At 45.4% G+C, this 26,306-nt stretch overlaps 1 protein-coding gene across 2 annotated transcripts in view; it reads left to right on the top strand.

Annotated features, from left to right (window-relative positions):
• TGDS (TDP-glucose 4,6-dehydratase) overlaps positions 1–26,306 on the top strand; it is a 53,991-nt gene that overhangs the window by 6,102 nt on the left and 21,583 nt on the right. For both annotated transcript variants that reach the window (XM_073580455.1, XM_073580454.1), the window contains exons 2-6: positions 4,686–4,752; positions 7,633–7,701; positions 8,134–8,224; positions 11,135–11,277; positions 13,380–13,478. In XM_073580455.1, coding sequence (XP_073436556.1) covers positions 4,696–4,752; positions 7,633–7,701; positions 8,134–8,224; positions 11,135–11,277; positions 13,380–13,478 — 459 coding nt within the window. In that variant the 5' untranslated portion in view covers positions 4,686–4,695. The remainder of the gene's footprint in view (positions 1–4,685; positions 4,753–7,632; positions 7,702–8,133; positions 8,225–11,134; positions 11,278–13,379; positions 13,479–26,306) is intronic.

Raw genomic sequence — 26,306 nt, 5'->3', positions numbered from 1 at the left:
ACCGTGGGTACCAACCACACATGAGACGCTTAACTTAAGTCAGCGATTCTCATGCATTCCTATGGGTGCGGAATCGCGGCAATTCTTTGCGATTCCGCACAAAAGAATGAGCATGCTGCGATTTTTTTCCGCGATGCGATTCCGCCGTGGAAAAAAGCGCAGCATTAGCACAGCATGTGCGGAATGCCATAGGAATGCATGGGGTGCGTTCTGTACACGATTTTTAAGCATTTTCGCGCCGAAAATCGCGGCAAAAACACTTAAAAATCGCTACGTGTGCACATAGCCTCAAGGGTATGTGCACACAGTGCGGATTCTGCTGCGGGTCCGCAGCAGATTCTGCTGCGTTGTACAGTACCTTTATTTCCTATGGAAATTAAAAAACGCTGTGCACATGCTGTGGATTTTTCCGCGGTTTACAATCCGCAGCATGTCAATTGTTTGGTGCAGAAACCAGGGCTGTGGAGTCGGTAAGCCAAACCCGCGACACCGACTCCTCAATTTCCCTTACACCGACTCCTACTCTGACTCCACGACTCCCACCTATATTGCTTATATTTAAGTGAAAAATGTATTGTAGTACAATGTGAACATCAGACATTTAATCATTTCTATGATCCAATAATCAAGATATTTAGATAGATATTATGTTCTATTTATTGGAATACAACTTTAGAACACAAAAAACTGTAATAAATTGTAAATATGTAATAAACTGTATACATGTACATGTATATGGTACAGACCAAAGTTTGGACACACCTTCTCATTCAAAGAGTTTTCTTTATTTTCATGACTATGAAAATTGTAGATTCACTCTGAAGGCATCAAAACTATGAATTTACACATGTGGAATTATATAATTAACAAAAAAGTGTGAAACAACTGAAAATACTGTATGTATTATAGTCTAGGTTCTTCAAAGTAGCCACCTTTTGCTTTGATTACTGCCTTGCACACTCTTGGCATTCTCTTGATGAGCTTCAAGAGGTAGTCACCAGACAACACAACAGTCTTGAAGGAGTTCCCAGAGATGCTTAGCACTTGTTGGCCCTTTTGCCATCACTCTGCGGTCCAGCTCACCCCAAACCATCTCGATTGGGTTCAGGTCTGGTGACTGGAGGCCAGGTCATCTGGCGTAGCACCCCATCACTCTCCTTCTTGGTCAAATAGACCTTACACAGCCTGGAGGTGTGTTTGAGGCCATTGTCCTGTTGAAAAATAAATGATGGTCCAACTAAACACAAACCGGATGGAATAGCATGCCGCTGCAAGATGCTGTGGTAGTCATGCTGGTTCAGTATGCCTTCAATTTTGAATAAAATCCCCAACAGTGTCACCAGCAAAGCACCCACACACCATCACACCTCCTCCTCCATGCTTCACGGTGGGAACCAGGCATGTAGAGTCCATCCGTTCACCTTTTCTGCATCGCACAAAGACACGGTGGTTGGAACCAAAGATCTCAAATTTGGACTCATCAGACCAAAGCACAGATTTCCACTGGTTTAATGTCCATTCCTTGTGTTCTTTAGCCCAAACAAGTCTCTTCTGCTTGTTGCCTGTCCTTAGCAGTGGTTTCCTAGCAGCTATTTTACCATGAAGGCCTGCTGCACAAAGTCTCCTCTTAACAGTTGTTGTAGAGATGTGTCTGCTGCTAGAACTCTGTGTGGCATTGACCTGGTCGCTAATCTGAGCTGCTGTTAACCTGCGATTTCTGAGGCTGGTGACTCGGATGAACTTATCCTCCGCAGCAGAGGTGACTCTTGGTCCTCATGTGAGCCAGTTTCTTTGTAGCGCTTGATGGTTTTTGCCAATGCACTTGGGGACACTTTCAAAGTTTTCCCAATTTTTCGGACTGACTAACCTTCATTTCTTAAAGTAATGATGGCCACTCGTTTTTCTTGCCATAATTCTAACAGTCTATTCAGTAGGACTATCAGCTGTGTATCCACCAGACTTCTGCACAACACAACTGATGGTCCCAACCTCATTTATAAGGCAAGAAATCCCACTTATTAAACCTGACAGGGCACACCTGTGAAGTGAAAACCATTTCCGGTGACTACCTCCTGAAGCTCATCAAGAGAATGCCAAGAGTGTGCAAAGCAGTAATCAAAGCAAAAGGTGGCTACTTTGAAGAACCTAGAATATAAGACATACAGTATTTTCAGTTGTATCACACTTTTTTGTTAATTATATAATTCCACATGTGTTAATTCATAGGTTTGATGCCTTCAGAGTGAATCTACAATTTTCATAGTCATGAAAATAAAGAAAACGCTTTGATTGAGAAGGTGTGTCCAAACTTTTGGTCTGTACTCTGTGTGTATGTATGTGTATGTGTGTGTAAATATATATACACACATACACACACTATGACTTATCTTGGCTAAGATAAGGCCTAGATCCTCAGGCTACATTCACACTATGGGCGTAGCCAGGATCAAACCTAGGGGGGGGGCAGAATCTCATACTGTTCTGCAGAATTTCATGCTGCACACCTCAGCTGCTGCAGAACCTCATACTGCACTCCCCTACTACACTTGAAAATAAAGCCTGCACCTTAAGAAGATGTGGTGAATGCAGTCTATTTATTCCAACTATCAGTTGATGTTACTGAAGACGAGCAATGCCTGTCCTGGGCGTCCTTTTGGGCAGCTATGAGGTGTCCCTGACTGGTGCTAAAAAAAAAAAGGCGTGTTAGTCTGTGTGCTATCCGGCTTTCATTCTTTTTGGTACAGATATGATATGGATAAAGATATGGATAAATGGATATATAGAGCAGATTTCTAATCTGCTTTTGCTATTGAAAACATTATCTATGAGCTCAAAAACCTTTCAGGTGATGCGGTTTTTAAAAAGCTGATCTGCTTTTGCAACTGAAAAACGTATCCTCAAAAAACGCAGCAAAAACGCTGTGTGTGAATATAGCCTTAGATCAGGAATAGAACAGCCATTTATAGGACATTTCATAACTTTCCCAAATTCCTATGAAAAAATATTCAGCACATTCTGCATTGAACTACTGTACCCAATTTATTATATATTTTAGGAGTCGGAGTCGGTCCATTTTATACCGACTCCAACTCCGACTCCACCAAAATGAGCACCGACTCCACAGCCCTGGCAGAAACGCTGCAGTTTTAAGTTTTACACCTCATCCATTATGAGGTGCAAAACCGCAGATAAAAAGTCCTGCGGATTTACTTGCGGTTTTCTCTCCAAAATCCACACACCAAAAAAACTACGTGTGCACATAGCCTACTGGTGTTCACCTCTTATTGAACTTGGTGCATTATTCCTGCGGGCCCCTCATTAAGACCGGCATACTAAACTCTATTCTAAATGAATCAGGGTCAACATGTCTAAATCCTGACCAATCGGCATAATGAGACCCCCCCCCCCCAACCCCAGAACATTACAGGCTCCTTTTTTGGAAAGAGTCCTGAAGTGGTTAATGTGATCAGATGTATTTGTGGTAGTATTGTCTCCCGCTCTCTTGTGTCTTTGTTCGTAAAATAAGTGTCCCATTGTGCTCTCAGCAACGCGCAGGCCTCTTGTGAGGGTCTTGTGCCTTTTTGTAATGCGGATAGTTGTAAGCACATTTTTGTATCTGGAAGTGCTGCAAGCAATGTAACCTCTCCAGCATTCAGTATGGAGACCTAGAGTCAGTCAGCTGCTGCAAAGCATGTGCTCCTAGGAATCTCCACACTGTACTATGGCTCCCAGTATGAGCTGGGCTCATGGGTGTCCTCCTAGTACTCTACGGCCATGCATTAAACTCCAACACGGAGAAGAGATGTACTAAGCGTGGAAAAGCATAGTATTACATTAGACACACTGCTATTCTCTCTTCTGTATTTGCTCTGATCTGGGATTATCTGCGGTATTGTCATTGTCACTGAAGCAGAAGGAGTCAAAAGAGTATCCATAGATCACTAATAGAAAGTGCTAAGGAGGAATGAAAGATGGTGGGCTACACAGAAATCCCTATCCATCAAGCAGCGGATAATGTGCAGAGCTTGATGTATAGGAGGTGTCTCCCCTTGTGAATGAAACGCGCGTCGGGGCAGTGTTGGCGGGCCTCACTGATTCCTCCATAATCATGGGTAAGCAATATTCTATCTAACCAATCTCCCCTTATCTCTATTTGTTTTTGACCACCTGGCCAATCTTCTAGTGCATTTCCATTTTGAGACTGGGTGTTTTGGTACTCTGTGCATTATGTGCTGGTTTATGTATAGGGTTTCAGTGTAGGCCTCCATCTTTCTCTCCTTCTTAGTAGACTAATTTTCTGTGTTCAATGGTAATGAGCAAAAAAGTGTTATAATATGTAATATTTCCATAAATTATCTTTTTTTTTTTTTTTTTTTTTACTATCGTTGGTTTAAGGCCTCTCTTTTTGGTCTTTCTGCTTCAGTGTCTATAGTTTGGAGTACTCCACCGTTACTTAATGACATACTAAAGGGGGACACTAAACTCTAGTCCTAGCCCTTAAATTATGACTGCGTGCTATTTGAATTTAGAATCATTGGTATTGTCATTGTGTATGTTGTATGGCAGCATGTGGTGAGCCGCACACGGAGATGCCACGTGTGGCCACGGCTGGGTCTGCTGGTAGGACGGGTCCGATCTTCTGTGCCCCATCTCTAGTGCACTAGCCTTTTCTGTTTCTCTTGCAGAGCGTCCCATATGATCATTTCGCTGGTTGAAGGCCATTCTGATTACCAGGTGATAAATCTGGATAAGGTAAGATTTGAGCGGCTCTGAAATGCAGAACCAGCTGAGCTTTGTGTGCGGCGTTATATTAGGAAATTGTGGAAGTCTGGTTTCGATACATGACCATTAGAGTTGTTCTTATTTAGGGGGAGGCCACATGTAGCTCTGTCAGGGCTTTGCCTCACAGTTCTGCTGCAATTCTTTTAAATGTTGGGCAACAGCATTTTTTTGAAGATATGTCCACACAAGAGGAAGACTGTTTAGAAAATCATTTCTTGATTGCTTTTCCAATATTTTTGGACCCTGAGTTTTTTTTTTAAGTATTTTTGGGGCATTATTTTTATTGTCATTTTCTGTACTTTTTTTTTTTTATTCTATTCAACCGCTATCAGTTTATCCAGGAAAAATGCTCAAAAAGATGCCTGGCCATTTTTTGAGCTTTCCCATTTCCAAGTCTCGTAAAGTATATGGTCAGCCCACTTCTTTTAATTCTTTTAGGTTGTGTTCCCACGTTCGGAATTCCAGCAGATTTTAGGCGTTTTTGCCGTGTTTTTTCGCCGCGAAGACACTGCGAAAATGCATAAAATAAGCAACCCATTGAGTTCAATGGCATTCCGCACATGCTGTGGTTATGCTGCGTATTTTTCCGTGGCTGAATCGCATTGCGGAAAAATATGCAGCAGACTCATTCTTTTTGCGGAATCATGTGAATTCCGCACACAGGAATGCATTGTTCCACTTACTTTCCGCATGTAACATACATAGTAACATAGTTTTGAAGGCTGAAGGAAGACCTTATGTCCATCTAGTTCAGTCTATTTTTAGTGCAGCTGTTCTGCATTGTTGATCCTGGGGAAGGCAAAAAACCCACAGAGTAGAAGTCAATTTTCTCCATGGTGGCTGTGCTCACCATGCGCAAAGTAAGCGGAAAATGTGCGGATGGTACTCACTCTCCTCCAGGCCCCCCTGGGTACCATATCCATGTTAAAAAAATAATTAAAATACAAAATTGTGATATTCTCACCTTCCGGCAGCCCCCAAAGTGTTCCCAGGCCACAGCAATGCTCCCGCCAATTCCCGTTCCCAGCGATGCCTTCCAACAATGGCCTGTGATGACGTAGTGGTCTCGCGAGATGCTACGTCATCTGGGGTCATTGTTGCAAGGCATCACTGGGAACAGGGCTCGCCAGGAGCATCGCTGAGGCCTAGGGCCGCTGCAAGGGCCGCCGGCAGGTAAGAATATCACAATTTTTTTTTAATTTTTTTTTTAGCATTTTTAACATTATATCTTTTTACTACTGATGCCGCATAGGTAGCCCCATAGTAAAAAGTTGGTCACACTTGTCAAACACTATATTTGACGAGTGTGACCTACCTGTCAATCAGTTTTCCAAGCGATGCTACAGATCGCTTGGAAAATGCTAGTTTTTTGCAGGAATTACGCACGTGGGAACATAGCCTTAATCCACTTTGTGTCTGTGGAATATGAAGGGGTTAAAAGCTGCCCCGTAGGCTGAAAATATGTACAAGTTATTTGGAAATTGAGATTCTGATTTGGCTTATTATCCTAAATCATATTGCAAGGCTCGTTAAAGAGTCGATATTGATATTTAGGATCACTGCTTCCAATAGGTGGCGCTAGAGTTCTGGTCTTCATCTCTGAACAGGTAATTTGTATATTTAATTTCCCTAAGGTGCATGCATGGCGTCTATAAGTCTCCTCATTATGACCTGCCTGGCTTGGCTTCTCATTCTCCACAAGGAGAAACGTTACCCCTTTGGCTAATTTCACATTAGCGTTTTTTTGCGCATCGCATCGTGCGCAATAGAAAAGCATGCAAAAAAACCACATCATGCGTTTGCGTTTTTTATGCGCATTCGTTCTCTAGGGGTTAAAACCAGTGTCTACACATTTTTACGCCAACAACCCATGCGCACAAAACGCAGACGAACGCATGTCCATGCGCACGCCTGCATTCCCATAGACTAATGCGTTATTTTGTCGCATTCCGTGCGCTTGCATTTTTTTTTAAGCCTTTCGGCTGACCCAAAAATGCAACCGGTTGCGTATGGTGCGCCTAGGCGCACACCTTGAAAAAACGCATGCGCACGAAAGCGCATACGAACGCGTGCAAATGCAAGACCATGCGTACGCCATGTTAAACATAGGTGCGCATGGATGTGCACGATGCGCTGCGCAAAAAAACGATAATGTGAAACCAGCCTTAGATGACATAGAAATATTCATACTTTTGAGCATTTTCTGGGCACTTTTTCAGGCGGGTTCCTCAGCGGAAGATGTAATGTGCACATACCCTAAGGTTATTTTCATCTTCAAGAATAATGGCATATTTCTGTTATATCCCATAACTATGATAGGTGGGGGTCTGACCTCTGAGACCGCTTTTGATCAGGGCTGTGGAGTTGGTAAGCCAAACCTCCGACTCCTCAATTTCCATGGCTCCGACTCCCTCATATCAGAGCTGAGGAGTTGGTAAGCCAAACCTCCAACTTCTCAATTTCCATGACACTGACTCCAACTCCGACTCCACAGCCCTGCTTTTGATCCTGAGAAGCTTGCAGCCCCTTCAGCATTTTCCCTGCTCAGGCGGCTTTATTTATTGGCACTGGGTAGAGTGAAAACCACGAAGGAGAAGCAAGTTTACACCCTACGGCCTCTCTCCTCTCGATATGTGAGGTCCTGGTGGTTGGAGCTGCACTGGCTCTACAGTAAAGTGGTAGTGTATACCAGAGATCTCATTTACAGCATGTAGTAAAGCAGCAAAAAAAGAGAAATTTGTATCAAATATTTGAATGAATGATGTTCTGATAGTCACATGATGGTTTATAATATAGCTTTTACTCTTCGAGTGAACTGATTTCTAATAGCACAACTTCTTCTTTCCTCAGCTTGATTATTGTGCCAGCTTGAAAAATCTTGATGCCATTTCCAGTAAAGCCAATTACAAGTTCTTGCAGGTACGGTATGTCCATCACATACTGAGTGATGGTCAGGAGAGCCTAGCGTTCAGAGACCAACACTACATGCCATTTTACCCCAAAATGCAGCGATGACACAAAAACCTGTAATAGATTGAGGCCAAATGGTGCGACACAAAGCTGCCTTTTGTGGTAAGACTAGCTTGGATTGTGTCTCGGCCTCCCAAGAATCACAACTGACATTTCACAAGTACTGTAAGGTGTGGTGGAAAGCCACAGCTATGTCCTGGGACAGGCCTACTTGCTATAGGACATGTGTCTATATAGTGATTTCTTGTGCGGTCTATAAAGCTGCTGATGGTAGACAAATTCCAGAAATGACCTATGAAGTCAGTATGTTCCATCTGATCTGGTGCTATGTCTGTGCTTTGTGGTGGGCTGTGGCTGATAACGTCTATGCTTGTCCCTCAGGGGGATATCTGTGACCTGCACTTTATAAAACAACTCTTTGAAACCGAAAATATAGATGTGGTTTTACATTTTGCTGCACAGACCCATGTAGGTGAGTGTGCTTACACGATTATTTCTCCCATTTTCCTTATCAAAACTGTCAAATTCTTGGTCTTAAAAGGTGCTCCATGTTATGTGTTAAATCTGACTATTTAGTCTAAAACCCCCTGACCGACTTGTTGGCCAAACCAACTAATGTTCATGGGTTCAGCCAGTAGTCCAGTGTGTGGAGGGTCCAGTCAACTTATTGTCGGGTAAGATGTTGATGCGGCATGCCCACTTTTGGACTGCTGACCATGTTGTCTTCTGGAGATGAGCCGTTGCGAGACATGTCTAGTGTCCTCTGATTCAGGAAACCGCAGCGCTACTGTGTGTGGTAGAGCTGGCTAATGGCCATCTGAAGTGTATCGTGGCCTAAAGTTTACACTATCTATTAAATGGCTTACTTGGTTCCAAAAATGGCACCACAATTTTGCTAAAGTCTTGAACACTAAGCCACAAACTTGTTGGAAAAGCTATGCTCCCAGTCGAACAAGTTTCTACAAATATAAATATGGTCAAATCAGGAAAAAGGTGTTTTGTTTTTTTCAGTTATGATGCATTTAACTTCATAAGTATGCTGCAATGTTACTGGTCATAAATATAGAGACAGATGAATTTTTGCATCTGTTTTTCATCTAGTTTTTTGTGTGTTTTTGATTTGCTCTTTCTTGTTCTTTTAATTTTCATGTTTTCTACAGTGTTCACCTGTGTTTTTTATGTTTGTCATTGTGGGTGGGTTTTCCAGATTTATTTGGCCGATTCATCAATTGAAAGATTTTGAAAACCCCCAAATAGTTGTGCACATGTTCTCTAGTCCCCCTCCATACCTGAAACGATCTTGAGTGCATCTCAATTTTTTGTTTAAATTTAATGACATTTCAGTAGACCAAGTGACTTATTTGTGAGAACATTTCGAAAACTGCTTAAAGCCCTCTCTAATGATTTTATTTATTTTTTATATTGGCCTCTTTGTTAGATATTGTGGATGTAAGTATTGTAACAGTAACATACTTGCTGGTCACCATCTTCTCGCAGTTTCAGCACTGCTTCGGTACCATGTGACCACATCTCTGACCAGCTGGACCACCTTTTGGAATGATGGTTACCCGCTCAATATAAGTATGTAGGACTCAGAACAAGGCTCTCTAGGCTCGTTCTGAGTCTCATAGACTTGTGTTTAAAAAGTGACCTCCGCTCCACACAGCAACCACTGTGAGATTTGTCAGGTCACCACATATACAGTCACGTGGTCCCCCAACGGATTGGAGCGTCACTGAAACCGACAGGTGACAGGAGCAATTGGTATGTTACTACTTTCATGACACTTAGACACAAGATCTAACAAAAAGGAAGAAATCCCTGGAGTGGGACTTCAAAGACAAAAATAAAGAGCATTTCTGGTTTTGCACAAAATTCAGGACCACTCGTGTGTAATTTTGTAGAATATAGTGCAAAAATTATCAATGAACACTGAAAGATGGAAAGAAAAGTGATTTAAAAAACAAAAAACCCTAATGATGATTGGGCCCTTATTGTTGATGTGTATTTTTTAATGAAACCTCTGGGGCTGGCCATACTGCTCTCCCGTATAGGCCAGCAGGGGCGTGTAGTGCGCCTAACGGAAGTCGGAGAAATGTCATAGATTACAGTCTCCACAAAGTAGTATAAAGCCCGGGGTCGATGTATACAGAATGTTATCTTTATGCATGCTAAATATGCCACCCAGAAAGATTTATGTGCTTCAAGAGAGTGCAAATATCATTTTTCTGTTTGGCCAATAAAAGCATCGCACCTAATTTTCTTTTTTTTTTACACAACCATGTTTACAACACGTATCCAGACTTATCTAGTAGTACAATATAGTTGTCACCTACCCCTTTGTAAAATTTTAAGTTTGTTTGTCCACCGGATATTTCATGAGAAATTAAAGAAATGTAAACAAAAATATTTGGAAATGTGTTTTAAATGTAGGTTGCTCAAATCCAGACCAGGCATAAGACACTCAAGGAGCGAAAAAGTGTTTAAAAAGCACATAATACTTGTCAAGGCTGTTTATTAGCGCTCAGTCAGCCAAAATTCTGGTACGTTTTCCATGTTATGTTGACAACCAACCCATAGACGGCCTAGAATGTGGTATATGTTCACATGGAGCCATGTTTGTGTTTAATCCTTAAAGGGAATCTGTCACCTATTTTTTTGCATATAAGCTGCGGCCACCGCCATCAGGGGCTTATCTACAGCATTCTGTAATGCTGTAGATAAACCCCCGATGTAACCTGAAAGATAAGAAAAACGAGTTATATTATACTCACCCAGGGGAGGGTCTGGTGCGGTCTGGGTCCGATGGGTGTTGTGGTCTGGGTCCGGCGCCTCCCATCTTCCAGCGATGACGTCCTCTTCTTTGCTTCCCATCGTGGCTCTAGCGCAGGCGTACTGCTATGCCCTGTTGAGGGCAGAGTACTGCAGTACGCAGGCGCCAGACCTCTCTGACCTTTCCCGGCGCCTGTGCACTGCAGTACTCTGCTCTGCCTCAACAGGGCAGAGCAGTACGCCTGTGCAGGTACCTGATGGGAATCAAAGAGGAGGACGTCATCGTTGGAAGATGGGAGGCGCCGGACCCAGACCACAACACCCATCAGACCCGGACCGCCCCTGGGTGAGTATAATATAACTCGTTTTTCTTCTCTTTCAGGTTACATCATTACATTACAGAATGCTGTAGATAAGCCCCTGATGACGGTGGCTGCATCTTATATGTGAATAAATAGGTGACAGATTTCCTTTAATGCAGACCTATGAATCTGGAGTATGTTATGTACATATGACAGGGGTTCTAAGGTTGGCTTTTAGGAATGACCTCCTGCTGTGTTTGACTACTGGAAAAAAAAAAGTGTTACTTACAAGTGCTTTTTCCCAACAGATCTGTCTTTTTTGGATTCCTTTAAGTTTGCATATGTGAATGTCATTGGAACGCACATTCTTCTCAATGCTGCCTATGAAGCCGGAGTGGAAAAGTTTGTCTACATAAGTACAGATGAAGTTTATGGTGGAAGCCTCAATGAGGTACCTAATTATAAAGGGTTTGTGACATAGACAGCTCCATATACAGTGTCTGGGCGTAAAGGCAGCCCCCAGTATACAGTGTCTGGGCGTAAAGGCAGCCCCCAGTATACAGTGTCTGGGCGTAAAGGCAGCCCCCAGTATACAGTGTCTGGGCGTAAAGGCAGCCCCCAGTATACAGTGTCTGGGCGTAAAGGCAGCCCCCAGTATACAGTGTCTGGGCATAAAGGCAGCCCCCTGTATACAGTGTCTGGGCGTAAAAGCAGCCCCCAGTATACAGTGTCTGGGCGTAAAGGCAGCCCCCAGTATACAGTGTCTGGGCGTAAAGGCAGCCCCCAGTATACAGTGTCTGGGCGTAAAGGCAGCCCCCAGTATACAGTGTCTGGGCGTAAAGGCAGCCCCCAGTATACAGTGTCTGGGTGTAAAGGCAGCCCCCAGTATACAGTGTCTGGGCGTAAAGGCAGCCCCCTGTTTGAGCCCCCTGTATGCAGTGTCTGGGTGTAAAGACAGCCCCCTGTATGCAGTGTCTGGGCGTAAAGACAGCCCTCTGTATGCAGTGTCTGGGCGTAAAGACAGCCCCCTGTATGCAGTGTCTGGGCGTAAAGACAGCCCCCTGTATGCAGTGTCTGGGCGTAAAGACAGCCCCCTGTATGCAGTGTCTGGGCGTAAAGGCAGCCCCCTGTATGCAGTGTCTGGGCGTAAAGGCAGCCCCCTGTATGCAGTGTCTGGGCGTAAAGACAGCCCCCTGTATGCAGTGTCTGGGCGTAAAGGCAGCCCCCTGTATGCAGTGTCTGGGCGTAAAGGCAGCCCCCTGTATGCAGTGTCTGGGCGTAAAGGCAGCCCCCTGTATGCAGTGTCTGGGCGTAAAGGCAGCCCCCTGTATGCAGTGTCTGGGCGTAAAGGCAGCCCCCTGTATGCAGTGTCTGGGCGTAAAGGCAGCCCCCTGTAATAATAATAATAATCTTTATTTTTATATAGCGCTAACATATTCCGCAGCGCTTTACAGTTTGCACACATTTTCATGCAGTGTCTGGGCGTAAAGGCAGCCCCCTGTGTGCAGTGTCTGGGCGTAAAGGCAGCCCCCTGTGTGCAGTGTCTGGGCGTAAAGGCAGCCCCCTGTGTGCAGTGTCTGGGCGTAAAGGCAGCCCCCTGTGTGCAGTGTCTGGGCGTAAAGGCAGCCCCCTGTGTGCAGTGTCTGGGCGTAAAGGCCGCCCCCTGTGTGCAGTGTCTGGGCGTAAAGGCCGCCCCCTGTGTGCAGTGTCTGGGCGTAAAGGCCGCCCCCTGTGTGCAGTGTCTGGGCGTAAAGGCCGCCCCCTGTGTGCAGTGTCTGGGCGTAAAGGCCGCCCCCTGTGTGCAGTGTCTGGGCGTAAAGGCAGCCTCCTGTGTGCAGTGTCTGGGTGTACATGCTTCTTCCCCTCAGTGGGAACTGAGTATGGTATTTGTTTCAATGCCCTCCTCAGATTGTAGCTTATTATTAACCCTACATGATCAGTTTATTTTCAGTGGACCTAATAGCCAGTTTAGAGAGGATGATCCAGGCCATGAAACAACTTCTGATTGCCTCTATGATAACTGATCCACAGACATTTACTGACCTGTTTCAACGATCGCTGATATGATCGTTCCGTCTGAATACGATATCATGTTATCAGCAGCCCTCGCACGAGCAATGTGCTGCTGAGAATAATAATTTTATGCACGGATAAAAATCTTTTATTCCATGTGAAAGTGTACGGTATGTCCCCACATGTGCACTGACAGGTGAGGATGTTGGAGTTTGTGTATACCACCCCACTATACTTGAGCGTGCGGGCTGTCCTGAGGTATATAGCCAGTTCCCGAACAGCGCCATCCTGTGCTAATCCGGCTGCCATACAGCGCTGCCCTCTCTCCGGTTGGCACAGTGCCCTTACTGATGCTCATTTTCTATACAGAATCTGGTGGTTAGAGGTCACATTGATGGAAACGATGGTGCTGAAAATTTGGATTGTGTTATTCCCAGCACAACATTATGTAGATGATTCTCTTCATTACAGAATTTCTTGCCCAGTGTTCTGAACATTATTCCACTTCGCTGCCATTTTTAAAAATTCATATTTCATTAGGAATTTGATGAAACCTCACCAAAACGGCCAACGAATCCATATGCGTCATCCAAAGCAGCTGCAGAAAGCTTTGTACTGTCTTTCTGGGAAAGATACAAGGTAAGGAGGCAACAGAAGAGCCAAGGATATGTTAGCACTGGGAGTCCTAGCTCTATTCAGCGGGGTATGTGTGGAAATGAAGCATCTCACTGCCATATGTTGTGAAGTGTGAAATGATTATTTATACTGCGGGATGGATTTAGGACGTGGACCAAAGTGTCCCACCTGCTCTGCGGTGCACCAGCTGTCATTCATGTCTCTTACCTATGAAACTACCGCCTGTAATCTGGCCAGCAGAAACACTCATGCCAATTTTTGACTTTGCACAGCATCTGTGGTACTTTTACCCCTCATGAGGATTGTTCACTTTAATCAATTGCCCTAAAAATCTAAGTTTACATGATAGAAAGTTCTCAGTGCAGCATACATGTTATGTCTAGTAATACAGTAGTGTTCAAAATAACAGCAGTCCAATGTGACTAACCAGAATAATCACTGGTTTTGGTATCTATATATATATATATATATATATATATATATATATATATATATATATATTATATATATATATAATATATAATTGATTGTGTGTGTATCACCAACCAATCACAAAGCATCTTTCATTTCACCAGAGCTGTTTAAAAGAATCTGAGTTGTGATTGGTTGCTATGAGCAACAGTTTTCTCACTCCACGACAACACCTCAGCAGACAGTGACCGGGTGGGAGAAATCTAGCATCCCCGTAAACATAAGCTCCCAGCCATTGTCTGCACCCCAGAAAGGAGCAGAGAGCACAGGACAGAAATGAATCACCCCCTCCCGTGCCCATATCCCCATCACACATCCTCCATCCCATAGGCACATCTTCCCTCTTTAAAGGGATCTCCGGTATGAAAGTTAGGGCAAATCCCTCAGCGCTCTGATTCTGACCCCAGACTTCTATTAAAGGGATCCCCGGTATGGAAGTTAGGGCAATTCCACTAAGCAATCTGGTTCTGACCCCAGGCCCCTCTTAAAGGGATCCTCGGTACGGAAGTGAAGGCAAATCCACTCTGCGCTTTGGTACTGATCCCAGGCCTCTCTTAAAGGCATCATTGGTACGGAAGTGAGGGCAAATCTACTTTGCGCTTTGGTACTGACCCCAGGCCTCTCTTAAAGGGATCATTGGTAAGGAAGTCAGGGCAAATCCATCCAGCACTTTGGTTCTGTCTCTAGGCCTCCCTTAAAGGGATCCCCGGTATGGAAGTTGGAAGTTAGGACTGTTCCACTCAGCACTCTGGTTCTGACCCCAGGCCCCTCTTAAAGGGATCCCCGATATGGAAGTGAGGGCAAATCCACTCTACGCTTTGGTTCTGACCCCAGGCCTCTCTTAAAGGGATCTCCGGTATGGAAGTTAGGGTAAATCCCTCAGCGCTCTGATTCTCACCCCAGGCTTCTATTAAAGGGATCATTGGTACAGAAGTTAGGGCAAATCCACTCAGTGATCTGGTTCTGACGCCAGGCCTCTCTTAAAGGGATCCCCGGTATGGAAGTTAGGGCCATTCCTCTTAGCGCTCTAGTTCTGACCCCAGGCTGATGGGATGATGTGGGATATTAGGGGTAGTAGTACGGTGGCTCTGGTTGACGGGAAGATGTGGGATAGTAGGGGGAGTAGTCTGGTGCCTCTGGCTGACGGGATGATGTGGGATATTAGGGGTAGTAGTCCGGTGGCTGTGACGGGATGATGTGGGATATTAGTGGTAGTTGTCCTGTGGCTATGGCTGGCAGGATGATGTGGGATATTGGGGGTAGTAGTCCGGTGGCTGTGATGGGGTGATGTGGGATATTAGTGGTAGTTGTTCTGTGGCTATGGCTGGCAGGATGATGTGGGATATTAGGGTTAGTAGTCCGGTGGCTTTGACGGGATGATTTGGGATATTAGTAGTCCGGTGGCTCTGGCTGACTTGACGATGTGGGATATTAGGGGTAGTAGTCCGATAGCTCTGACTGACGGGATGATGTGGGATATTATAGTGAATGTGGCTTTGCGGAGTGGGTGGGGATATACACAGCTTTATATATATATATATATATATATATATATATCTATATCATTATAACTTGTTATAACTAACCGTAGTTAGTTACTATGCCCAGGCAACGCCGGGCTCTTCAGCTAGTAAGTTATATTACCACATGACAAACAATTTGGTGCAGTAAATTCTAAGAAAACCAACAGACTCAGCATTCATGATCTGCGGGTTTTTGAGTCTGTGGATTAGAATAATTAATTGAAAGGGGGTGTTCAAAATAATAGCAGTGTGGAGGTCAATTAGTGAGGTCATTTATTCTGTGAATTTGAGGGTGAAGCCAGGACATGTTGTGCATGCATTTCTCCTTGAAAGCCTGAGAAATATGGGTCGTACAAGACATTATTCAGAAGAGCATCGGACACTGATTAAAAAGTTGATTGGAGAGGGTAAAACTTATAAAGAAGTGCAGACAATGATAGGCTGTTCAGCTAAAATGATCTCCAATTATTTAAAAAGGAAAGCCAAACCAGAGAGACGTGGAAAAAAGCAGAAGACTACCATTCAAAAGGATGGAAGAATAGCGAGAATGGCAAAAGGCTCAGCCATTGATCAACTCCAGGATGATCAAAGACAGTCTCAAGTTACCTGTGAGTACTGTGACAGTCAGACGACGCCTGTGTGATGCTAATCTCTTAGCAAGAAGTCCCACAAAGTCCCACTGTTTAAAAAGAAAAAAAATACTAAAGACATGTACTGAACTGGATGCAAAATGGGGAAACATTTTGTGGACTGATGGAAGTAAGGCTAGTTTCACACTAGCTTATTTTCCATGCAGCGCTCGGCGCCGCTAAGCCCGGCTCCCTGCCCGCCCCACTATCGCACACGGCTGCATGCGATCTGCGCACCCTATCTTTAGCATAGGGTGCGCAGACCGTGCGATGGCCATGTGCTAGTAGGATTTTAGCGTGCGCTGCTCACTTTTGAAGGTGAGCGCGCCAAAATGCAACATGGTGCGTTCTGCGTACACCGACGCACCTTCAAAAGTGCGCAGCGCACGCTAAAATCCTACTAGCGCACGGCCACCGCACCCTATGCTAAAGATAGGGTGCGCAGATCGCATGCAGCCGTGTGCGATAGTAGGCGGCGATGACCGGATGGGGCGGGCAGGGGGCGGGGCTTAGCGGCGCCGAGCACTGCGTGGAAAATAAGCTAGTGTGAAACTAGCCTAAAATTGTTCTTTTCCCAGTCACCTTACACGACAGCAGCATCGGGGGATGTCTCCCCACCCTAATGGAGGACAGGAAATACAAAAAGAGGTTAAATACCCCTCCCCTTCCTACAACCACCAGTGTCTTTCCTGTCCTCTATGGGGCATGAAGAGGTACCAATGGTGCTGCCGTGGCCAGCGAACTGGAGCACCCTACGTCTCACCTACCAATGCCGGGCAGCCGAGGTCAGGGCTCTGCTCTCCTCCTCTGTGGGCTGCTCCTGTCTCGATCTGTGCGACTCGGGACCTCTCCCGCCCCTCCTGCTCTTCCTCGGGTGGGGGTAAAGCAGGGCGGTGATGTGCGCCCGGGGTCTTCCTGCAGCTCCCCGGCTTCCTCCTCCCTCTGTGCAGCTGATTCCAGGAATTCACGCGCATCGGAAGTGACATCAGGTCGAACTTCCGGTCTACCTCCTGTGCGTTCCACGCTGGAACGCACGCGCGGCTGGCAGATGCTGGCGCTCTCCAGGATCAAGTGGCAGACTTGGGGCGAACCTTGGGTTCCCCCCTTTGGACCTGGAGGGGGGGGGAGGAGCACAGAATCAGCTGGGACCTCTGTTTATTTAAATCCTGGTCGAGGGAGCCTCCAGGAAAGACGTATTGTCTATGTTCCCCTGTGACTGGACAGACTGACCATGGACGGCGACAAACCCTCCATATCTGCGTCTGCAGAGCCCAGCGTTCACCCTATTTCTGTAAGTAGTGGGTGATGGTCTCTTGCTATCCAGATATCATAACCTACAGGTTACTTAGTATACTTTCTCTCTCTCTCTCTCTCTTGTTAGGGAGAAAAGGTCCCTGCCATTAAGAAGGATAAGGCGCCCAGCCACAAATGTAGGATATGCGCTTCCAGGCTTCCCTCCGCATACAAGAAAAAGCTTTGCCAGCCCTGCACGGATGAGGTGTTACGTACTGAACAGCCCTCTCTCCTGGGTAGCATCAAGACCCTCATTAAACAGGAGGTTCAATCCTCTATGGCTACCTTTTCCCAGGCCCCAATGCCACAACCCCTTCCTCCTAAGGAAAGGAAGAGGGCACCTGTGGAATCCGACTCTGATTCGGGTAAAATCCATACCTCGGGTTCAGAGGACATTTTATATGGAAGAACTAATTAGTATGATGAGAGGCACCATGGGGGTTAAGGAGGAGGAAGTGAGATACACTGTACAGGATGAAATGTTCGTGATGCTAAAACCCAAAGATCAGAAAGGGTTTCCCGTACACAAAAATGTGAAAAATCTTATCCTACACAAATGGGGCTGCCCTGAAAAAGGTCTTTGGTGTCCCTTCGGAGTTAAAAAATCGCTTTCCCCTGCACTGTGATAGTTTCCTATGGGAAATCGCTAAAGTAGATGTGCAGATGTCTAGGGTAGCCAAAAAGACAGCCCTTCCTTTTGAGGATTTTTCCCAGCTCAAAGACCCGATGGATCGGAAGATCGAGACCTTACTAAGAAACTCATGGGACACTTCCACCAGTCTGCTTAAAACAAATGTGCGTCGCCAGATCTCTATTTCTATGGCTCCGTACATTGGAAGCTCACCTGACTCTGTACTTCCAGAGAGCACATACTTGATTCTCTTCCCCTCCTTCAGAAGGCAACGGGGTTTTTGCTGATGCATCGGCTCAGTCTGTCCAGGTGGCGGCAAGATCCGCAGTCCTTTCCAATTCATCTAGGAGAGCTCTGTGGCTAAAGTCATGGGGGGGGCGACTTTACCTCCATATCTAAAGTCAGCGCTATCCCCTTTCATGGTCACTATGTATTCAGCCCAGCCCTTGAGGACAACCTAGACAAAGCTACGGATAAAAAGAGATCACTTCCCGAGCAGAAAAGTTCTAGGAAAAGTTTTTTTTCATCCCCCCCCCCTCCATGACCAGCACTCTCAGAGGGAGTTCAGGGGGAAGGGCAAAACAGGGCGAAGAAGTTATCCCAAGAGTGGCAAGGGCAAAAATATTATTCTTCCAACCCCCAACATACCTTGGACAATCGACTGTCCTCTGTTCGGGGGTCGACGCTCACATTTCCTCGCCCAGTGGCAATCCATCTCCACAAACCAATGGGTTCTCCGTACCATACGGGACGGTCTGAGGTTAGAATTTGAGTCCTCCCTCTCATTGCCTGAAAATTACTTCAGCCTGTTTCACACATCAGTTTTTTCTGTCAGATGTAATCCGCCAAAATGGCAGAAAACTGATCCGCCTGTGTACGGACATCGTGTGCCACCGGACCGTTTTTTTGACGGATCCGGCGAAGAAGAAATTTAAAGGAACCGCTCTCTAGAGAGAGCGAGAGAGAGAGAGACAGAATTTTTCAGCCGACCGAACAGAGTTTATGGTTAAATTTGCGGCCGAGGCAAGTCCTCCGGGCATGCGCAATGTAAAATGCGGATCCGGCCACCCGAAAAAACGTTGCATTGTCCATCCAGGCATGTCAGCGGACTCCAAAAATTTGGCGGATCCGCAAAAAAACTGATCCAACGGATGGCCATCCGTCAAGATCCGCCGGTAGTGCAACTCAATGGAGAAAAAAACGGATCCGCCAAGCAAAATAGCGGATCCGTTTATTTTGCAAAACGGCGGATTTTGACTGATGGTAACATACGGATGTGTGAAACAGGTTCCCTGCAATTTCCACATCTCCAAGAATCCCTGCTATCAGAACTGCAGGGTCTGCTTCAATCAGAGGTGATCTCTCGAGCGCCACAACAGGAGATGGGCAAAGGCCACTATTCTAGTCTGTTTTTCATAATGAAACCCTCGGGGAAACACAAGGTTATTATAAATCTGAAACCCCTAAACCAGGTGATCAGATACAGACTATTCAAAATGGAATTAATCAAGTCAGCAATACCGCTAATTGGACAGAAGTGGGTGATGGCTACAATAGATCTGACTGATGCATATTATCATGTACTGATCCAACCTGACCACAGGAGATTCCTCAGATTCTCAGTGTCCAATGGACACTGGGTCAGCCATTTCCAGTTCAATGTCCTGCCCTTCGCCATCTCATCAGCACCACGGGTGTTTACCAAGATCATGACGGATGCAGTAATCTTCATCCGACGCCAGGGAGTCTGCATTATTCCATATCTAGATGACTTCTTTATCGTCGCACTATCCATCCCTCGGCTGAAACTAGATGTGGTGAAAACCCTGAAATCCCTAGGCTGGATCCCGAATTTGGGAAAATCGGATCTTCATCCCTCCACAAGGAAGAAATTCCTAGTTCTTTTGGATTCACAGAAGAGAACATCTTTCTTACCCAGGGATCATCAGCTCGACCTCGTCCAGAAGATCTCCAGGTTCAGAGACCAGAGGTCCCCAACCCTAAGAGATTCGATGTCCGTCCTAGGATCTCTGTCGGCGTACATCCAGGCGGTCTCCTGGGCTCAAGCCCATACACGAGTCCTACAGTACCATGTTCTCCTGTATGCGAGAGTACATCGAAATACACTGACCATGAGGATTTCTCTTCCTGGTCATTTGAAATCAGCCCTATCATGGTGGATAGACTACTGAAACCTCCAGAAGAGGGTCAGCTGGGATCAGCTTCCCCTAAAGATACTCCTTTCAGATGCTAGTCAAAGAGGCTGGTGTGCAGTTGTTGAGGGATCTTCCAGGGATTGTGGCCCCCAGACATCAGCTCCAGCTCCTCAAATCTGAGAGAACTGAAAGCGGTGGAGGAGACATTGAAAGCAGCATCAGCTCTTATCCGGGATCACCATGTACGTGTCTATTCAGACGACATGACCACAGTGGCCTACCTCTGACACAAAGGAGGCATGAAATACGCCAGGCTAAAATTGATCGCAGCAAGGATTTTTTCTTGGGCAGAAAGACATCTGTTGTCCATATCAGCAATACATCTGAAGGGATCCGACAATACCCAAGCAGACTTCCTCAGCAGGAAAGACGTCCATCCGGGAGAATGGTGCCTGTACCCAGCGGTCTTTTTGTCCCTGACTTCGAGATGGGGGGAGTCAAGACAGACCTCTTTGCAAATGGTCAAAATGCAAAGGTGAAAATATTCTTTTCCCTCTGTCCCACAAAGTGTAAGTAATAGATGTCTTCTCCCATCCATGGACCTACAGCCAAGCATACGCCTTCCCATCAATACCGATGCTGGCGAAAACACTGCAGAAGATTCGGATGGATTGAGGCACCACGATCCTAATTGCTCCCATGTGGCCAGGGAGAAGCTGGTACAGTGCCTTGCTGGACATGGCTCAGAAAGGTCCTTTGCTTCTACCCCAGAAAATCGACGTACTGCATCAGGGTCCCTTACTACATCCGGACCTAAGCAAATTGAACCTGACTACTGAAGCCAAAATCTTAAAAGCTAAAGGGCTCTCGGATGGAGTAATCCAAACCCTCCAGAAGAGTAGAAAGCCAGTGACTAACGCCAACTATGGCAAAGTTTGGAAGAGATTCTCATCTTGGTGTTTCCCAAGTACTCCTGATCCCTTCCATCCCAATATCGCACAAACCTTAGATTTTCTCCAAAAGGGGTTGGAGCTAGGGCTTACACCCAGTACACTGAAGGTTCAGGTATCATCTCTTATCTCTTTCTTTGACCAAGGCGTAGCTGGCCACCGCTGGTTTAAATGCTTTGACCTCTGCAGCTAGAATTTGTCCTAGGCTTCGTAGTCAGGTTCCCCCTTGGGATTTGAATCTAGTCCTTAACAGCCTAAGCCGGGATCCATTCGAACCCCTACCATCCATAAGCTTAAAGAACTTGACCCTCAAAACCATCTTTCTAGTTGCAATTACTGCCGCTAAACGCATAGGAGAATTGCAGGCCCTGTCAGTACAGGAACCCTATCTAACTATCACAACGGACAGCATTATCCTTCGGTTAGATCCCTGCTTTATGCCTAAGGTAGTCTTGGACTTTCATAGAGGTCTGAATATCGAGCTACCCTCATTCTGCCCCAATCCTTCCAATACGAAGGAAGAAACCTTTCACACCCTTGACGCCCGCAGGGTGGTTCTTTATTACCTCCAACAAACTGAAGAGTGGAGGATTGACCAAAACCTATTCATTCAGTTCGCGGGACGAAATAAAGACAAGAAGGCGGCAAAAAATACGATTGCTAATTGGATCAAGCAAGCTATCTGTCTGGAATATTCATCACAGAATCATCTTCCTCCTCCTGCTTTAATGAAGGCTCATTCTACTAGGGCAGTTTCTACATCATGGGCAGAGAGAGGGAACACATCTTATGCAGAGCCGCTACCTGGTCGTCTGTCCACACGTTTACCAGACACTACAGACTAAATTTCAATAGGGATTTAACATTTGGCAGTCGAGTTCTGCAGGCTATTGTCCATCCCTAATAAAATTAATTGTTGGTATTACTCCGATGCTGCTGTTGTGTAAGGTGACTGGAGAAAATAGAATGTCTTATCGGTAATTCGGTTTCTAGGACCCTTCCACGACAGCACTAATTTCCCTCCTAATCTGATGTTCTTATTGGATGATTCCTGCACTTTGGTGGTAACTATACATGCTAGCGTGTCCAGAAAAGAACACTGGTGGTTGTAGGAAGGGGAGGGGTTTTAAACCTCTTTTGTATTTCCTGTCCCCCATTAGGGCGGGGAGACATCTTCTGATACTGCTGTCGTGGAAGTTTCCTAGAAACCGAATTACCGGTAAGACTAATTCTATTTTATGGGTCTGAGGGCCGCAGATGGTTCATAAGATGACCCCCAAACACTGCATTCAAGCCACAGTGCACTCTGAAGACAGTGAAGCATGGTGGTGCAAGCATCAAGATAAGGGCATGTTTCTCTTACTATGGTACCAGACCTATTTACCGCATACCAGGGATCATGGACCTGTTTGCATACATTAAAATACTTGAAAAGGTCATGTTGCCTTACACTGAAGAGGATATGCCCTTGAAATGGGTGCTACAACAAGACAACGACCCTAAACACACCAGTAAATGTGCAAAATCTTGGTTCCGGTCCAATAAAATTAAGGTTATGGAGCGGCCAGCCCAATCCCCAGACCTTAATACGATAGAACACTGGTGGGGTGACACTAAAAATGCCGTTTCTGAGGCAAAGCCAACAAATACCAAAAAATTGTGGGATATAGTCCAAGCATCCAGGGCTGGAATAACAGTTGACAAGGTGGCAGAAGTTGGTTGACTCTAGGCAACATAGATGTGAAGCAGTTCTAAAAAAAACTGTGGGTATACAACTAAATTTTAGGGTAGTGATTCACAGGAATGCTAAATCCACAAAAAAAAATAGCACATATTGTAAGTTTGGAAAGACAAATGCAGACACCGCTATTTTTTTAGAATAGCCCAATGTTCATTTTTTTCTGTAAAGTAGTTAAAATTCTGTACATTTCTCTTCATGTTTTGAATTAGAAAACAGTGTGTAAAGTTCCCAATGCATGGAAATAAAAACTAACATTTTTGTGATTAAGTCATGTTTTTGAACACACTGCTATTATTGTGATCACTACTGTACATGACTGCACCGCTTATGTCAGAAATGGCACCACAGAGCTTTTTGTGTGGGTGGTAATTTGCGTCTCCCCCGGGAGGCAGCGATTGATCCATCCGTGTACAATGGCTGAATGTACTACCCCGCCATATACAGGTCTGGTCTGAAGAAGGGCTTACAGGGGTCGTCTCATACAGATCATTCTTGCCCTGCTCAGAACCCCGCATTTACAATCCAGCACAAAAAGCCACTCTCCTCTGGTGGTACATTCATTTATATGGGGACTGCATGTCATACTACAGTTTCTCTGCAACTGCTGATCGCCATGACGTCGGTAATTTGGAAGGGTTATCTCTGACGAGACAATTCCTTTAAGGCTACTTTCACACATCAGGTTTTCGGCGTCAGGCGCGATCCGGCGTCGTGCCGGAACGCCGGATCCGGCAAATGTTTCGTAAAATCGGATGTGACGGATCCGGTTTTCTGCCGGATCCGTCTTTTTCTTGACAGACAAAACCGGATCCGTCTCATCCGGTTCATCCGTTTTTCTATCCGTTTTTCGACGGATTACGCCGGATCCGGTTTTTAAAATTGACCCTTGTGGCCTTCCGAACGGGATTGGCTACTGGAAAACTATATATAGCATGTTCCTACAGCCCTTCTTTGACAGGTTGTAGAGGAGAAAGTGCAGGTTGGAGAGAAGAGCAAGTTACTGGCGAAGATGGATGTTGTCATTGGAAATATTTTGAAGAATTTGGCGGATTTTACAGCGGAGGCAAATCGTTTGAGGGTGATTGTTCTGGAGAAGGAGAGAGCGAGACAGCAGCGCATCAGGCATCGTAGACGACGTTTGTGGATCCACCCCATCACAGCCAAGAGAATGACGCGTGGGGTCTATTCTACACTATGCACGGACCTTCGACGAAACCCGGATACATTTTTTGGATATGTTAGGATGAAAATGGAGAATTTTGATTACTTGGTGGAGCGCATTGCACACCTCATAAGAAAAGCGGACACCTATTGCCGCTTCTCTGTTTCACCCGCAGAGCGTCTGATGGTGACTTTAAGGTAAGCCACATTTATTGGATATGATCGCATCAGAGCACACTTTCACTGCAATCTTGTTGGTGGTAGTTTGTATCTCCAAGTGTTATAGGTCAGTTTTGGTATGTAATGCTGTGATTTAAAACTAATTTATTGTTTTTTAATTCCCCACAGATTTCTTGCAACTGGAGAATCCCTTTCGTCACTGCATTTCCAGTACAGACTCGGGATTTCCACCATATCTGGAATTGTGAAGTACACATGCCGTGCACTGTGGGACTCCTTAGCTGAAGAGTTTTTACCAGAGCCCACAACAGAGAGGTGGATTGAAATTGCTGACAAGTTTCAACAGATATGTCAGTTTCCCAACTGCTTGGGCGCTGTGGACGGGAAACATATCCGCATTGTAAAGCCAGCTGGATCGGGATCGGAATATTTCAATTACAAGAAATATTTTTCAATTGTCCTCATGGCCATCGCTGACGCGGAATACAAATTTATTGCGGTTGATATTGGGGCCTATGGCCGCTCCAATGACTCTCAAGTTTTCAAACTGTCTGCCATGGGGCGTAAACTGTATGGAAACACCTTCCAGTTCCCACCACCTAGATCGCTGCCGCAAACATCTGGTCCACCTATGCCATTTGTCTGTGTAGGGGATGAAGCCTTCCAGCTGTCAGAACACCTTTTGAAACCGTACTCTAGCAGAGGATTGACAAGACCAAAACGCATTTTTAATTACCGCCTCACAAGAGCAAGAAGAATGGTTGAATGTACCTTTGGTATTCTGACAGCCAAATGGCGGGTCCTATTGACTGCGATCAACCTCAAGACAGAAACTGTGGACGAGGTGATCAAAGCGTGCGTGGTACTCCACAATTTTGTTATCTGCAAGGAACCCATTTCCATTGAGGACACCTCTGAAGAAACCACCTTGCAAGATTACCATGACATTACCACTAGAAGTTCTGTGACGGTTTCAGTAATGAGGGACAATTTTGCACTATACTTTATGTCACCTCAAGGCAGAGTACACTGGCAGGATGACAGAGTGTGAAAGATTTGTGCCCTAACCAAACTTGTGTACCTTCTGTACCAACAGTATATACCTTTGCCAACCAAAGTTGGCTATCTTGTCATGGTCTCTATTTTTAGCTTTAGGCCACAGGTGTGTACCTGGTTGTGTTTTATGCAAAGTATTTCACCTTTTAACAAAAGTTGTGTACATTGTTAGGAAATCACCAACAATAAACACAACTTTTTAGGTGAAATACTTTGCTTCAAACACAACCAGGAACACAACTGTGGCAAAAAGCTAAAATTTACCCACAGTTATATACCTAGTTTTGAATACCATTTCACCTTTTAAATACCCTGTATTTAACCTTTTTCGCCGCAGAAAGAAATGACAGACAACCAGTGTAAAATAATTTAACTTTTATTGAAAAATGTTTTTTTTTAGTAAACTTTTTTAAAATTTTAATAAACTTGTTTAATAAAACTTTGAAACTATAAAACTGAAACCATAAAACTGGTCATTTTTATTTAAATACACACATTATAAATCTGTGTAGTGTGTGGTGGAAATACTGCTGTAGGGGCTGCGGGACACTTCGACACTGGGAGTGTGGAGAGAGGACTGGGATCGTGGTGGGGAAGGAACAGTTAGAGGTGAAGGTGTGGAAAAAACTACAGAATGGGTGGACATGTGGGAAGCAGAAGAGGTGGTGGGTGGTGGAGTGGAGGGTTGGGCAGGGACTGTAGGAGCAGATGATGTTGATGGCAAGTTGTATGGGGAAGGAGTTTGGTAGAGGGCCGGTTGCTGGAAGTGGGGAGATGTCTGGTACGGGGCAGGTTGCTGGAAGTGGGGAGGTTGCTGGTACTGGGGAGTTTGTAGGTACTGTGGAGGTTGCTGGTACTGGGGAGGTTGCTGGTGCTGGGGAGGTTGCCGGTGCTGGGGAAGTTGCCGGTGCTGGGGAGGTGGATGGTGCTGGGGAGGTGGATGGTGCTGGGGAGGTGGATGGTATGTAATAGGAGGGGGAGGATGGAAAGTGGCTGGAGGTGGATGGTATGTAATAGGAGGGGGAGGATGGAAAGTGGCT

Source organism: Dendrobates tinctorius, unplaced genomic scaffold (assembly GCF_039654945.1).
Source record: "Dendrobates tinctorius isolate UK_male_01 unplaced genomic scaffold, ASM3965494v1 ptg000064l, whole genome shotgun sequence".
Taxonomy (NCBI): Eukaryota; Metazoa; Chordata; class Amphibia; order Anura; family Dendrobatidae; genus Dendrobates; species Dendrobates tinctorius.
This window is presented reverse-complemented; position numbering and strand designations above follow the sequence as displayed.